The sequence below is a fragment of the Fukomys damarensis genome, unplaced genomic scaffold (assembly GCF_012274545.1).
Source record: "Fukomys damarensis isolate Sample0158 unplaced genomic scaffold, DMR_v1.0_HiC HiC_scaffold_17, whole genome shotgun sequence".
NCBI lineage: Eukaryota > Metazoa > Chordata > Mammalia > Rodentia > Bathyergidae > Fukomys > Fukomys damarensis.
This window is the reverse complement of record NW_022900929.1, coordinates 7,017,196-7,033,945: the sequence shown is the minus strand read 5'-3', so window position 1 is coordinate 7,033,945 and position 16,750 is coordinate 7,017,196. Positions and strand designations below refer to the sequence as shown.

At 46.0% G+C, this 16,750-nt stretch overlaps 1 protein-coding gene across 2 annotated transcripts in view; it reads left to right on the top strand.

The window, feature by feature from the left end:
- Positions 1-16,750, top strand: part of Dnaaf5 (dynein axonemal assembly factor 5) — a 76,596-nt gene that overhangs the window by 11,394 nt on the left and 48,452 nt on the right. For both annotated transcript variants that reach the window (XM_033764831.1, XM_010635464.3), the window contains exons 5-8: positions 7,235-7,467; positions 9,470-9,682; positions 13,765-13,908; positions 16,222-16,390. In XM_033764831.1, coding sequence (XP_033620722.1) covers positions 7,235-7,467; positions 9,470-9,682; positions 13,765-13,908; positions 16,222-16,390 — 759 coding nt within the window. The remainder of the gene's footprint in view (positions 1-7,234; positions 7,468-9,469; positions 9,683-13,764; positions 13,909-16,221; positions 16,391-16,750) is intronic.

The window sequence follows — 16,750 nt, the reverse complement described above, 5'->3', positions numbered from 1 at the left end:
GGTGAATGGCTGCCAGACCTTTTAACACAGGATAGTGATCCTTTCTCAAAACCCTGTTTGAGAAATCAGTAGAGCCCGCCTGAATCAGGATCACTATGATGTAGAATACTTTCTATACAATGCCCTTTTGTGTTTTTGTACCTGCTCTGCTTTGCTTGTGTTTCATGTGCATGTTTGGAGAGATGGGCCTTGAATAGAAGTTGTCAGGAATGTCACACATGCAGAAAAGAAAAGGAGAAACAGGCTGGAAAACTGGTTTGCATGGTGTGGGGCAGCGGGTCCCCTTCACGGAGCAGCTTTGGCCAGGGAAGAAGACATTTCCTAGCCTGGACAGGAGGCTCCTTCTAGAGGGCAACTAGAGGACGCGTCGGCACTCTCCCAGTTCAGACAAGGACTAAAGGGGTTAAATGGCTTGTGGGTCCATGTCCCCAAGCACAGAGGCGGTGTGCCTAACTCTCCACCCCGCATTCTTGGACCTGCTTCCTTTTTTTTGCTATGGGGTTTTGCTGTGACCCGGGTCAGCTTGGAACTTGCCATCTCCTTCCTCATGAGGATCCTCCTACTTTCCGAGTAGCTGGGATCACAAGCATGTTCCACTATGCCCTGTTGATACCTCTGCTTTCGCAAATAGTCAACACCTTGTTACAGAGACCCAGTGAACTTCCTGTGCATCTTATGATGGCTTTTAAATACCTATGGTAGAGTGGGGGCGGGGTGGCTGTCATCAGTTGCCCATGAACCAGTTAGGAAATTGGTGAACTCCTTTCAATTAAATTTCACTTAGTGTACTCATGCAAAAAATAAGATGCTTTGATATTCCATGTGCTTCTGGCCCAGCTTCTTCTAGAGTTCCCACTGACTGACCTCCTCTATCTGAGAAGTGGGGAGAATTGTTTTAAAATCAACCAGGACATGAGAGCCTAGCTCTGTTTTTCTTTTTCTTTTTTGGTACCGGGATTCAAACTTGGGTCCTTGCACTTGACTGAGCTAAATCCCCAGCCCTTGGTCCTGTTTCTCAAAGCTAGATCTTCTCCAGAGCTCACAGAGGCCACCTGTCACCTGTACCACATGGTCTTGGGTGGCAGGACCCTGGCTCTTGTTTATTTATGATCAGGATGATGCAGAGCACACTTGAGGTGTGTGGTGCCACTTTGCTTGGTACCCGCTGAGGTCTGGTGAAGGTGCGCTCAGCTTGTCAGGAAGGTGACGAGGATTAGAAGGGACCAGGTGGCAGCAGTGCATGTGCAGCCATGTGTCACCTGCACTAAGATGGACTGGACTTTGTGCCTGCGCTGCTCAGAGCTTCTCAGGGGCAAGAGAAAGCTCAAGAAGGCAGGGGCTGTGCCCAGGGCTTCAGTTCCCACCCACATTCTCACATCTCCCTCATTGTGCTTTCTTTATGATAAATGCATATAAGGTAGGCACTGTGATCGAAAAATGTGGTGAATGTTCACTTTTTTAAAAAAAAATTTTGTTACAGTAAAAGACCCTTTGCTATGAATCCCCTTCAAAATACTTCACTTTAAACACTTACCAAACACCATCATTCTGAAGCAGTTTTGGAAGTCCTGTCTGGTGTCTTTAACTGCACTGCCATGGTGGCCTCAGTGTCCTGAATCAATTCAAAATGTTGGTTTTTCGTGGTCATTTTGACTTTGGGGAAAAACCAGAGTTGCCTAGGGCCAAATCCAGTGAATAAGATGGATAAGGATACACTGTCATGTTTTTATGAGCCTGCTTTTCCATTGAATGTTTCTTGGATTGTCATAAAGATGGGAAAACTTCCCGGTCCGGTGATTTAGCTCAGTGGTTCTGCTGCCTTCCTTGTAAGCACAATGTCCTGAGTTCGATACCTAGGACCAAGAAAAAGAAAAAGACTTCCAGATCTGCTTCTGAAAGTGGCAAGAATGGTAGAATGAACATGTTCAAAGCAAGAGAGGTATTTTGAGGGGGATTAATGACAATGTATCTTTCACTATAAGAACTTTTAAATATCCACCATATATTTCCATCACGTTGCATACTTCTTATATGACAAACAGATGTTGTACAGTCAGTAACCACCCCATCACCTTGCACAACCTGCCATGAGAGTATGTGTTGGAACAGCTGCTGCTCTGCAGCTGCATTGTCTGAACCCAATCCTGATTTTTGTTTAAATTAATATATTTAAAGTATTCCGGTGTTGCTACCTGGGGAGGATGAAAGACAGTCGCTTATTGTCTCATCCTGAGCAGAGGGCAGCCCCATGACTCCAGTGGAAGAGGTTGGATCTGATCATCTTGAGTGGTGATCAGAGTTCCCTCTGGTCTTGTCACATTGTCCTGGGGCAAGGACCACAGGGGCCAGAGCGTGCAGCCTGCAAAGGAGAGAAAGCTCCCATGTTCACAGGAGATGGGCTGCAGCCTGATCCTTCTCCTGACCCCCCCTAAAAACCTTGACCCTTGCCATGGTGGTTTCTTTCCTGCCTGGCACTGGATTCCTTGGGTGTATCCGCACTATTACTGAAGGTGTTTGACAAAGTGAGCCAGTCATTGGTTGCCATTGTGTTTACTTCTGTTTCAATTATGAAAATAACTTGGCTTTGCAAATATTTACATCCCATCCACTTTGCAAATATGTGCATGTTGTTCATTTGTTTAAAGTTAAGGGCATTTCTTAACTCGAATTGTCAGTTGGTTCTGCAAGTGCAGTACTCCCTGGTTGTGTTAGGCCTCTTTTGCAACATTGTTCACTTAAATTGTCTTTTCATGCTCTTTGCTGGCTGAAGTGCTGCAGTTGTTTTCCAAGGAAAGATTAACAGATAATGGCAGTGCTTTCTGGGCATCTGACTATCTGACTTGGCAGATCTGGACTCTGGACTTCAGTTAATAATTGTTCACACCTCGAGGTACCTCCTCCATGTTTACCTTTGCTGCCATGACTGCTAGATGGAGAGACAGAAACAGACCTCCAGCTCTGTTCATAAAGGCAGAAATAATCAAATCTGGCACAACATTTGGCTGTGGAGAAGTGGAGCCCTTACGCACCCCGGAACAAGGGCAGGTGCTGACACTTTGGGAAACCATTGCAATTCCTTAGATATGCACTACCATCTGATCCTGCCTTCCTACCCAGAATTAGAATGAATTCACCTCCACTAGAGGTTTGTTGGTGAGCATTCGTAGTAGCATTCTTCACAAGAGCCCATGTAGTAATGGCTTGTGTGCAGCTAGGGAATGAGACAGGTAAGCAGGTGGGGGGTATCCAGGCAGTAACATGTCACTCAGTAATCAAGAGGAACACGAATGGATCTGTGTGAGGTGGAAGGAGCCCATGTGTAAGTAATCTCAAAAAAAGACACAATCTTCATCATAGGGAAGATCATGGCTCTGTGCTGAATGGTCTACTTAACCACTTGACATTTGTGGTATTGTTTATCCAGAGTGTTTTACAGTACAAAATAAGAATATTTATTTATACCTCAAATTCTATGTTTATATATTTAAGAAGAAACACCTTTGAGATGTGGAGAAAAATGAAGCTTTCGCTCTGTCAAACTGGTAATTTGGGGAATTACTGCTTGAAAACTTAGGTACCAGTTATTTGAATTCACTCACAAACCCAATAGTTGGATTTAGCCTGGGATATGGTGCATTCCTTTTTGGGCATTTAGCACAATCTTGGACCTCTTGTGCAGCTTAATGCTAAATATATAAAGAAAACACATACCTTTGAACTGGAAGATTTCTGGGTTATGGGTTAGTCCCATTGCTGTGCTCACATACATGTGCAAAAGTGTGTACACGGCCTGCCTGCACACCTGCTACTGCAGCAGCAATGGGAGGTAAACTCATAGGTGGTACACCTGAGGAGATCGTAGTGTCCTAGGTGATGAAGGCAGCCAGGGAAGGGATCATGTGCCACTGGCTTGGAAGGAAGTGCTGGGTCCTATGAAGTTCCCCACACAGAGTCTCCAGGGCCACGCAAGAAATGGTGTATAGCATTCACCTCTGGGGCAGGGAGTTGAGATACTGAATAGCTTTAAATTCCTTTTTGAATTGCTTGATTTTTTTTTTTTTTAAATTTTTTTTTTTTTTAAAGTCTTGTTCTTGTCTTCAGGAAAGAAAAGCCAAAACAAAAGCCCATTTTTAAGGAATAATGCTAAACTCACCCGTTCCTTATGGAACAGATTGGTGCAGGCTCCATGGGGCAGCTCAGCTTTGTGGGGCACACAGATGGATATGCCTGTGGACCTGTTGACTCCATTCTTGGCACTTATCCAAGTGTAGCTAGTAGGGCAATATGAAAATGCGTTTATGCAGATGTTCATTAGAGTGCTGATTATGAGAAAGTGGAAAACCAGCCGATGAATCTTGATACTTTTTTCTGTGTTACTGTTAAAATTGGACTGTGGATTCCCGTGTCCCCAGGCGGCACTGACCGGCAGAGTTTTCTGCAGTCCCAAAGTGTCCTGCTAAGGAGTCCTGTGCAGCAGCCACTGGCCACACGGCTGCCGAGCCCTGAGACACAGTAAGCGTCACTGAGGAACAGAATCATTTGCTGTGTTTAAGTGTGGTGCACTGAAGTTTGTAAGGCCCTTTGCAGCTACAACTGCCATGTCAGCAAATGCAGACCTGGAGTCCAGCTCAAGAGCTGGCCAGCACTTTTCTGTGAAAGACCTGATAGCCCTTCTGTTTTGCAGGCCTGGGGTTTCTGCCACTGTGACATAAAAGCATCCCAGGCAGTAGGAAATGAATAGGCCTGGCTGTGTCTCAATAAAACTTTATTTATGAATGACCAGCTGAGCCAGTCGCTGAGCCGCACTCTAGAAGAACGTGGTGTCTGCTGTATTAAGTATAAAAAAATTGAGGCTTTGGAACCACATACCCAGCGTAAGCCGGTACTACTTTGAGCAAAGCCCTGTACATCAGCAGACCCTTGCCACTGGTCTTGGTCATGCTTCCCTTGTTTTCACAAACTTCCATGATGGATTCACCATCTGAAGGAATTCTATTTGACTTTGGCTTTATGTTTTTAAAAAATGTTGACAAGCTCATTCAGGCAGCCGACAGAATTTGAATCATGTGGAACTAATTCTGTAATACTCTGTAACAGAGAAGTAACAAGAATAAAAATTAGATGTGGGATTTTATGGAACAAGCCTATCTTTTTATCAAGGCACACCCTTTATATTCTGACATGTCATGATTTCATTTCTATCTTTAGAATTGTTTTGAATTTTTAAGCTCACACTTAATAGCAACCCTTGAAGGCTTTTTTGGTAGAAATTGACAAACTGATTCTAAAGTTCACAGGGAAATATAGTATAGAGGACATAGACCAGGCAAAACTTTGGAAATGAAAAACCTGAAAGAGTAGTACTACCTGACAAAAAGTTAACTTGGATCCCCACCTCATATGATATATAAAAATGAACCCCAAAAACATCATAGACCCAAATGTAAAACCTCTAGGAGAAAGGTATGATATGGCCTTGGGTTAAGCAAAGCTTTATTACATATGTCATCTTTTTTTAAATTTGTTTTTGTTTTTGTTTTTTTGAGGCAGGGTCTCACTATGTAGTTCAGGCTGACCTGTAACTCACTTTGTAGCCCACTCTGGTCTCGAACTCACAGTGATCCTCCTGCCTCAGCCTCCTGAGTGCTGGGATTACATGTGTGCACCATCACACCCAGGCATATGTCGTGTTTTCTAAAAAGCACACTGCCTGGTGCTGAGGTGTGTGGCTCAGTGGTAGAAGCCTTTCCCAGCAAGGCTGAGGCCCTGCGTTCAACTCCTACCATTGAAAGAAAAAAGAAAGGAACTGGATATGGTGGCACATCCCTGTGATCCCAGGTACTCAGGAGGCTGAGGCAGGAGACTCTCCAGTCTGAGGCTAGCCTGGGCTATATAGTATGACTCTGTCTCAGAAAAGAAAGGAAATAAAAACTGCTCTTTCAAAGACATTGTTGAGAGAATGAGAAGACAAGACAAAGTCAGAGAAAAAATTGCAAATTATGAATGTAAGGACTTGTATCCAGAATATAGAAAAAAATTCAAAATTCAGGAAAACAAACTTTTTTAATGGGCAAAAAAAAAAAAAAAAAAAAAAAAAATTTTTTAAAAGGAAAAAAAAAAAAAAAAAAAAAAAAAAAGATTTAAAAAGACATCACCAAGGAAGACAACACAAACTCTAAACAAGCCCATGGGAAGATGGTCTTTATCATTAGCTATTAGGAAAACACAAATTTAACCACTATCCCTTCATAACTGGGTTTAAACTGACAGCTGCCCATCCGTCCTGGTGTTGGAGAGTGCAGGGAGGAGTGGGCTCTCATTCACTGCTGGTGGGAACCTGGGGTGTGCAGCCACCCTAGAAAACAGCTGGGTGGCTTCTTACAGGGTTACACATATGCCAGGCGTGGTGGCTCATACTTGTCATCCCCGCACTCTGGGAGGCTGAGGCAGGAGGATGCAAGCTTGAGTCTAACCTGGATAATTTAGTGACTTAGCAAGACCTTATCTCAGTTGTTAAGAGGGTACAGGGCTGGAGGCCTTAGGGGCTGGGGCAGTAGCTCAGTGCAAAGTCCCTGGGTTCGGTATCGAGCGTGTGTGTGCATACCCGCACAGACACAGACCTGGAAAATGAAGTCTAGTCAGTGACAGAAGGCAGTGGTTGCCTGGGGCAGGGGATGGCCCTGAAGTGGTTTTGCAGGTGTATCTCTGTGTCAGAGCTTATCACACACTACACTTTTCCTGTTTTCCCCAAGAATACTCATCGCCAGCCAATACATGGAATATCTCACTTTAACTATTTTCATATTGCTCTAGTATATTGATAGCTTTTGGAAACAAAGACATTGTAGCACTCTCCTTTTTTTTTTTTTTGGTACCGGGGATTGAACTCATGACTTTGAACCTGAGCTGAATCCCCAGCCCTGTAGCACTCTGCTTTTAGTTAGCAGTATTTCCATTTACAGAATAAAGTCATTCTGGCAGCTGCACTTTTCTAAATGGGAAATGGGTACGTGTAGTTTCTTCCGCATTACCTGACATCCTAGCACAGCTATTTAAAAAAATTTTTTTTAACTAAATTACAGCATCCTACGGCTTCATTTCAGTCTTAAGAAATGGTCTGAGTTTCCAGGGCCTCCAAGGTCTAGGTGTGCGTCAGGTAAAGCATTTATGATCCACTTCTCTCCATCCATGTCACCAAGAGCTTATTTTGGTCTTCTTGTCTCTTCCATCCTAGAGAGCCGCCCAGTGCTGGGCTGCAGGGAGCTGGTCTTCAGGAACCTTTCCAAAGTCCTTCCTGCCATCTGTCACGACATTACTGACTGGGTGGTGGGGACCAGGGTGAAATCTGCACAGCTCCTACCAGTTCTGCTCCTGCACGCCGAGGACCACATGACACAGCACCTGGAGATCATCCTCAGAACGCTGCAGCAGGCTTGTGCTGACGAGGAGGCGGCCGTGGTCAGCAGTGTGAGTGGTCATTGCAGGTTGCGTCTACATGCTGTGAAAGGCACATGACCAGAGTCAGGACACAGATAGCTTCTGACCTGAGACCTCCTGGTACCTCCCACGCCCAGCCCCTGGGTATCACTGACCTGCAGCCTAGGAAATGACCGCATGTTCAAGAAAGCCCGTGTGCTTCTCGTTAAGCCCACTTGGACTTAACATGTGGCATACTTGCATGGCACTTGCTGCCAGGGCCAGGCTGTTGGCAAAGATGCAGAATGGCCCTGGGAGTCCAGCTATGACAATGTGCAGCACTCTAGAATCTGTAGGGACCATAGAACAACTCTGACACCAGTACATGGCATCCCTGCTCCTTATTCTTTTCTCCATTGTCCACTTGGCTGGTGGTCAGTGCTGCCTTCAGAGCAGGGCAAAGCACAGAGCCTCATGTTTGTCCAGCCTGCACTCCATGACCCTTGGTGGCACTAGCCAGCAGGTGCCCTTTGCTGCCACTGATGGTTACTGCATCAGGACACATCTTGGCACTTGGGAGAATGAGGCCAACATATCTGCTTCATCCTGAATCTTAAATTCCATTGAAATCTTGCTAATTGTTTTGTTGTCACTGTTTTAGTTTTAAGTCGGTTTACTGAATTAAAGTAAGTGCTACAATTCTACATTTTATGCCCATTTCCATGTCATGTTTTTACTTTTCAAAATCTAGCATCCATTTAAGATTTTTAAAGCTCCTTTTTTATAGAGTAGATTTGATTCTTGAATATCAGATTTATCTAAGAAGCCAAACTTAGTATGGATTATTTGCTGTAAACCATATCTTTCCACACACAACCTTGTTTTTAAAACAGGGTCTCACTATGTAGTTCAGGCTGGCCTTGAACTTACTCTGTAGCCCAGGCTGGCTTTAAACTTACAGTGATCCTCCTGCCTCCCAAGTACTGGGATTACAGATGTGTACCACCATTCTACCTGGTTTCCACGCACAACTTTTGAAGCTCTATTTTCCCCATAGATAAAGGTGAACTTATTTTGTGTCTACCCATCTGATTTTGCAAAGGATGAGATGCCTACGTGGTGATTGCACCCAGCAGACCCTGGTGTAGCACATGCATCCTCTGCCTATCCCAGCAGCACCACAGAGCAGATGTGGACCCACCCCCAAGCACCACAGGCCTCAGCCACCCCCTGTTGCTCCACTCCTCCTGGTAGCCCTGACTTGTTCTTCATCTGTTATTGTTTAGATCTAAAAAGTCCCTTAAAATTCTCATGTGTTCAGAAGGTGATCAGATCATAGGGGCACTGTACTCATCAGTGGATTCATCCATGCTGAGTTCATAGTTGAATGTGCTGTTCAGGGGTGGGGCTCGGTTGGAGGAGATGGATCACTAGGGGATGTGACCTGGAAGAGTGTATTCTTAATCCAGTCTTCCTTTCTCTCCTGCTTTCTGGTTGCCATGGGTTGGACAGCTTTCCTCCCTGGTGCCTTCCACCAGCCAACCATGGACTAAACTCTGAAACCATGAGCCAAATAAACTTGTCCTTGAATTTGTAGGTGTCAGATATTTAATCGCAATGGAAAAGCAAACTAATGATCTCTGTTGTGTCTCCTTGGAGTGTTGTGTGAGTAGAATCCCACAGTGTGTGGCCTCAGCCTTGGCCTTCTCTCCATGATGCCCTGAGATCCAGCAGGTCCTGAGCTTCTTATTGCCCAGTAGGAGTCCATGCTGTGGAAATGCCACGTGTGTTCAACAATTACCAATAAGTTTAGGTCACTATGTCAGATGAGGCACATGAGGCAGGAAACCACCAGGATGCAGCCTTCCCATGTAGTGGAAATGCTGCCTGACCCCTATGATCCATTTGCTTGAGCTTTCTTCAGTTGCAGGTCCTGAAAGGCAGAGGGATACTGTGTTCCCTTGGTGCTCCTCTAGTGGGCAGAGAACCCACAGGGTTGGGTGTGGGCAGGTGTTTTCAAACCCATTCATTTTGTTCTGTCTCTCTCTCACAGTGCGTGAGATCTGCAGAGCTGATTGGGACATTTGTTAGCCCAGAAGTATCTCTGAAGCTGATCTTATCGATGTTGAAGAAGGCACCCTCCTCTTGTAGCCTGTTGGTTCTTGCTTCCATCATTCAAGGATGCCCACGAGATGCCCTCCAGCCACACCTCAAGGTCATCACCACAGAGCTTTCCCAGGCTCACGTCTGCCAGGCATCTGAAAATGTAAGATGGTGCAGCGAAGGATCAGCACACAGGTCACAGCCTGGGTTAGGGCTAGGAGGTGTCCCTGGTGACATTTGAGCCTAAATGCTAATAATCAGAGGCAGCAGCACCCACACCAGGCCCTCAGGCTCATCAGTTGCACCCAGGGTGCTAACACCAACATCTCGGGCTTAGGGACCTGACCTGCTCTGTCCAGTACTGTAGCCACCAACCAGATGGCCATTTAAATTTGTTAAAGTTAAGATTTCCTTTTCTTTGGGCCGAGGATTTAGCTCAGTGGTACCGCACCTGCTTTGCAAGTGCAAGGTCCTGAGTTCGATCCCTGTTACTGCAAAAAGAAATGCTTTTTTTCTTTTCCTTAGTCACTTTGGCCACCTGGCGATTAGCCAGCAGCCATGTGTGGCCAGTTGCCATCTGTTGGACAGTGCAGGACAGACATACCCATTGCCAGGAGAATTCCTGGATGGTTCTGCCATGGGTGGTCACAGGTTAGAGAGGGTTGCAGGTCAGTGGCATGGTGGAGGGAACCCTAGTCCCCAGCCCTGAAAGAAGGGGACAAGTCTGTCCACGCTATGCCGGGTACACCCTCAGTGATGGACGAGAACGCATGCTTTATCAATGTCACTTGGCACTTGAATAATAAGTGTAAAATAACTGACCTGAAGACATGCCAAACAGCTTATTTCCTCTAAAGTAAGCAGTAAATCCATTACAGCTGAGACTGAGGCAACCTAGGTGCTCAACTTAATTGTTTGGAATAATTTATAATTATTTCTACTGAAGACAAAAATAATGGCTGTTTTGTTTGGGTATGTCAGGCCTGCCCTGTCCACTCCACCTCTCACATCCCAGATCCTCCTGTTGGGTGACCAGGCCCGACCTCCACCTTTGGTCAGCTGCTCCTAACCACACAGGGTGCCCACAGGTGCCATGTGGTCCAACTTGACATCTTCCAGAAGCTGTTAGCCACAAAGCTGGCCTGGAGGGAGGGCACTGACAGGAACCCCTGTCTGTCTCTAGCATGAGAGGCATCTAATTCACACTCATATTTATAAACCATGTTAAGAAACCTGTAAGGACTTTTTGGGGCTGGAGAGCAGAGGTCTTGGGAGGGAACAGGCACAGGTTGCTGCTCCTGGTGTTTTTAGCCACATTTTAGCTTTTTCCCAAAACCCCTACTTAGCATTATTCCAGTCAGCATGAGTTCAGCAGTGTTGCTCCTGAGTGATTCTGAGAAGGATTTTGATTCCTGCATTTGGACGTGGAAGCTAGAAATGTTCTAAAGCTGTAACCTGAAAATATGTGCCGGTGTTTAAATGTGTATCTTACAAACTTAATGACAAAGCTAGTGTTGTCATTTCCCTTTGTTTGCTTTGGTTGCATAGAACCTGATGGGCTCAGTACTCCTTATCTTCCTATTTGGCTTTTCACCTTCTTATTCTGTTGAGGAAGAGCTTACTCAAGGGCCTTTTAGGCAGAGCAAGAGGTGGCCCCACCATGCCAGCTTTCATCTCCCAGGGTTTGAGTATGTTCTAGCTTGGAGACCAAGCAACCAGCCATGATAAAAGCCCAGGATCTACATGTTGCCCTTTTCGTGACAGACTTAAATGTTTGGCAGAAACGACAAGTACATTTAGGTCAAAGTCATTGCTGTGCGTATCTCCCTACAGCGGGTGGCGCTCACCTGCTCTGTCTGTGTCTGGTCTCTTGGGAAGGCATTTGCATCTCTTGCCACTGTTCTTCTGTGGCCAGAAAAAAGAGTTAAGAATGTCTTCCAAGAACAAACTTAAGGGCCGGGGGTGTAGCTCAGTGGCACAGCACCTTCCTGGCAAGCACGAGGTCCTGAGTTCAATCTCTGGTACTGGGGAAAAAAATAAAAAAGAACAAACTAGATCTGCCTGGTGTAGCCTCGTGGGTGGCAGGGGCTGGTTGGTAGAGCAACAGTATTTCCCAGGTAGTGAGCCAGGCTGCACCTGGAGCTGAGCTGGGGAACCTGGTCCTTGTCTCTGGAGTGTGTGAGACAGGTAACTGAAATGAAGGCTGCATCCTGCTTAAGGGGGGCACCAAAGCCTGGGCTGGTTCACTTCCATTTAAGGAGATCAACGTTCAGGAACCAAGCTGCCCATAGTGAATATAAACATCTCTGGCACTTACCTGGTTGTTGCCATGTCAGGTAACATCGTGTCAGAATTGAGAAGTACTGAGCACTGCACTGTTCCCTGCTGTGTCTCTTCCCTTTGCGTCTCTGAGTGCAGGTGAACCCTAACCATCCCCTGATCAGTAGGCAGAGCCACAGATTTTGCCATCCTATTACCATCTCTGCAGAGATGTGGCCAGGGGCATATGGTAAGGATGATGATTGCTGTAAGGGGGCACAGTATTTTGTGGTCTTTGGTGTGGGTCTATAGAGAGATAGCTCTGCCAAAGCTGAGAGGGCACATGTCTTAAAAGTGCATTCCCTTTTATTTTAATCGAAAAAAAGGGTGTCTCTTTAAATTTACAGTATGGGTCAGTCTAGATGATAACCAAGATCATGTCTATAGAAATCTTAGTCAGTCCAGGCTAAAAGAAATGAGGCTGTGGGGACAGTCGGGATTCAAATAAAAGCATAAGTCTGTGGCTTCTCCTGGGAGTGGGACTGGGCCTGTCTGTGCGTCAGGGCAGGGTGGGATGGGAGGCATGCGGTATGACTTCTCTTTAAACGTCAGTGGTTTATGTCACTGGTGAGTGAGTCACACAGTTTCAGAACTGATTCAGAATAACTTCTCAGCCTTTTGGCTAAGATCAAGTGAGAACTGATTCAGAAATTTAGAACCAATCCATTATCTAGCCAAATAATTATCATGCTTTTTTGAACTCATATCTCCAGTTAGTAAAAAGAGGATTGAGCATTTGCTTCCATTTATATCCACCATTTTGTTTATTTATTATGTTTGTGTATTACATATGTGACTGCTATCTGGATTCATTCTTGTACTTCATCAAACATGTAAAGTAGTTGGGTTAGAAGGGCATTGTAATCAGTGCCTGTAAAGAATGCTGTGAAAGCCGGGCGTGGTGGCACATGCCTGTAATCCCAGCACTCAGGAGTTGAGACAGGAGGATCGCTGTGTGTTCGAGACCAGCCTGGGCTACATAGTGGGTTCCAGATCAGTCTCAACTACATAGTGAGACCCTGTCTCAGAAAAACAAACAAACAAAAAAAGAATACTGTGAAGCCAAGAAGGAAGCCACTGAACCAGCCCGGACTTTGGTGCCTTGTCTCTGCCTTAACCAGGAAGCAGTTTTTGAATTGTAAAATTGTGTTTATTTTTGTTAATGCTGAGGCACATAGAAATATTTCTATTTAAAAATGCAAAAAGCAGGAAAAAATTGTAGACTGTCCCTCCATGTACCTGTCACCCACCTCAGTTACCATATCTTTTTGTTCTTGTGTTTTCTCCTCATACCACTCCCCCGCCATGTTCCCCTGCTCCGTACCAGGGATTGAACTCAGGACCTTGCACTTGCAAGGCAGGCGCATTTCTACTGAGCTAAATAAATCCCTGGCTCTTTACTTTTTTTTTTTAAACTTCGGGAGGAGTGAAGAGAGCTTAGGGGTATTTTAACATGAATCCAAAATATACTGCTGTTTCATTTCTAATCAAACACTGCAGCACAGGTGTTTTCAAACTTTTTGAACTTCTGAAACACTTTTAAGTGCTGGGCATGGTGGCACATGCCTGTAATCCCATTGCTTGTGATGCTGAGGCAGGAGAATTGCTGCCAATTTTAGGCTAACTTGGGCTACATAGTGAGTTCAAGACCAGATTTTACTACACAGTGAGCCCTGTCTCCAGAAAAAAAAAAAAAAAAAAAAATCTTTTAAGCATTTCACAAAATGGCTGTGGATCCTGAATTCCTGGTCTTTGTCCAGTTTCCCTGTTGCCTAAACAGTGCCTCTGTTAAGGCTGATCACTCCACTCAGCACCCAGTGGACCCTGGACATGGCATAGTAGCTCTCCCAGTTCCTGCTGTGCAGGTGGACCCTGTGCTTTGGGGATTTGGGGTGAGGGGCACTGACCATCACTGATCTCTTCCAGGGCCTCTACCTGGAGCGCCTGCTGCTCTGTGTCCAGACCCTGGTGTCCGTGTGTCAGGAGGACTGCAGCATGGCTAGCCTGCAGCTCATGGAGGTGCTGGTGACGATCATGGCTCTCTCAGGTGCCACTACCCTTGGGAACAAGGTAAGGCTAGTAGATATCCCTGTCACTGTGATCTCTCTGTGACGGAAATGTAACTGTCTTTCATAAATCTCCTGTGCACTTGCATTTCAAGCCTCAGGCATACCTGTCTGGCAAAGATGAAAGAATGTGGAACATTTGGGATGAGTCATTCATGAGGTGGCCTCAGGGTGTCCTGCCATCTGTGCAGATAAACCCTAGTGTCTAGGAGAGAAGGCGCTTTAATCTTGGAACCTGTGGCAAGCAAAGAAGAAACAAGACTGTCAGAATCCTTAAGCCTGCCTGTATGAGTGGTTTTAAAATGCACACTTCTGTTCGGCTGAAAGTCTGGAGAGGAGGGCAGTGATTTTCCTGCAGTAATTGCAGCACAGCTTGACAAAATTATCTCTATCCCCTTGGCTCTGTTTATGCCTAAAAATTTCCAGAGCTGCCCTTTCTGTGGGCTCTGAGGACTACCTGGGACTCAAGGAGCCCAAGGTGCATTTTCCTACCAGGGTCATTTTGTGTGGAAGACATGGCAGCCAAGGGGCCTCAATTCAGGGAGGCTCACCTCTCTCCCTCTCTTTTAGGGGAGTTCTTTATTGGTTTTAGAGGAATTTTGTTGTGCGTGTGGTATTGAGGGTGGAACCCAGGGCTGCACTACTGGTAAGCTATATCCTTAGCCCTTTTTGTTTCTTTCTTTTTTTCCTTTTTCTTTTTCTTTTTGAGACAAGATCTCAGTAAGTTGCATAGGCTGGTCTCAAACGCAAAATCCTCCTGCCTCAGCTTCCCAAGAGCTTACAGGTATGTGCCACCATGCCCAGCTTCTTGAGGCCTCTTTAAACCTTGCTTTAGTTTGCTCTTTGAAAACAACTTTTATAAAGGGCATGTTTTTGTAGATAGTTTGTCATCAATGGCCATAAATAATAGCGAAGTGGTGCCTATGTGTGGCAGGAAGGAAGCTAAGTACCAGTGACAGGTGGGTGTACAGAATAGAGGCCACTGGGCAGCTGCCACCAGGGAATTTCAAGGACTTCCTATTACGTTTGAATCCCAGGGAGAAAGGCATAGATTAATGGGTAGCTGGCAGCTTTGTGGTTAGCCATACCTCACCCCAGTGTCAAGAGCCAGCATGGGTCCTGGCTTCAGTGACAATGGAAGTTAAAGCAGGAAACATCACAAATTTACAGGCAGAAGCTTTGATTGGAAAGTTTATTATAGAGAAGACACAGCTGGCTGTCAGTAGGCAGCCCCAGGGGTGACAGGAGAAGATCCCAACAGAGGATACATTTCACTTTTGTGGGGTCTCAGAGGAATTGCATTAATTATTCATGGATTTTTCCAAAAGGCTCAGGGGGTCATTGGACAGGGTAAAATTTAGTTACTTCACAGATGTGAGTTTGCACACAGTCCAAAATATGCTTAGCAACATGTTATGCCCCCTGTGGGTGGAGAGTTTATTATGGAAATGCATGATAATGAAGGGATAATGAAGTTCAGGGTCAATTCCCAGATAGGCCTGTCTCCATTCAGCTTGCATTAGTCTAACCCAGTCACCTGCACATCCCACCACTTGGTCGCTTAGTTGACAGCATGACTTACTTTAACTTTACTTTACCTGTCACCAAAAGCTGCCCAGCCTGCTTGTTCTCTCTCAGGCTGCTACTTCTGTCACATTGTCCCCTCCAGAATCATCTGTGGAGGTCTGACTGGGATAGGAGAGCTGAGCACAGGAGGGCGGGATGGGTTTCGGTGACAACTGGCTCAGTCTAATTCCTTGAAACTTCTTGGCTCCCCAGAGCCCAGTCAGAGCAGCTCCGGGTCACCTTCAATCTGTGCAAACCCAGGAACCACTGGAGCTGCTCTGTAATTGATGCCTGTGTGTCTGCTTTATTATTCATTATCAGGACAGCATTGACAGTGTGATGGGAAACCAGAATTCGCAGGCTCAGCCACAGCCCTGGGCTTCAGGTCTAGTCTTGGAGTGTTTCCGTCTTACAGCGCTCCCCTGGCTGTATGTTCACATTTAACCCAGTCATTCAGGCAGGTAAAGGGCCTTGAATGATAAAGGCTTAAAAATTGGAATTGTCAGCCAGGTTTGGTGGCACATTCCTGTAGTCTTAGCACTCTGGGATGCTGAGACAGGAGGATTATGAGTTTGACCCTAGCCTGGACAACTTAGCAACTTGGTGAGACCCCATCTCAAAATTTTAAAAAACATTTTAAAGGCCTGAGGGTGGTGCTTAGTGTCAGAGTACTTGGAGGCCTTGGGTTCAATCCCTCGTACACCCCACACCCCCATTGGAATGTTCCCAATGTTTGACTTGTGTCTTGCAGGCTCAGGAGACCATGGAGTCGCTGGCCATGATGGAGAACGTCCCCAGTAGTCAGGACCTCTACCGCAAGCACATAGGGCCTCTCCTGGAGCGGCTGACCACCTCGCACAGTGACTGGACTGCACACTCTGTGGAGCTGCTGCAGTTCTGTGAGGTCGTCACCCGGTCAGGTGAGCCTCGGGCAGCTCTCAGTGCTCAGCCTGGCCTCCTCTGTGGTCCCGCTGTTCCACCACAGGGAAACCGGGATGCAGCATGCCGCCTCACTGCCCACTGAGGTGTGTTTCAGAAAGTGGCGAGAGGGAGCCCCCAGGGCACAAAGGCTGGAGTTGCAGGTTGTGTGAGTCATTCTTCAGGATCTGGCCCCACACACAGCGTGTGCAGTGACTTAGGAATCAGTGCGTCATGGCCTCTTGTAGCCTGTTTTCTTCATAATCACCTGGATTTTAGTGCAGAATTGCACATTTCCAGCTGCTTGGCATTGCGAGTGTGTGACACAGGAGGCTTTGGCTTTTCTTTTTTTTTTTTTTGGT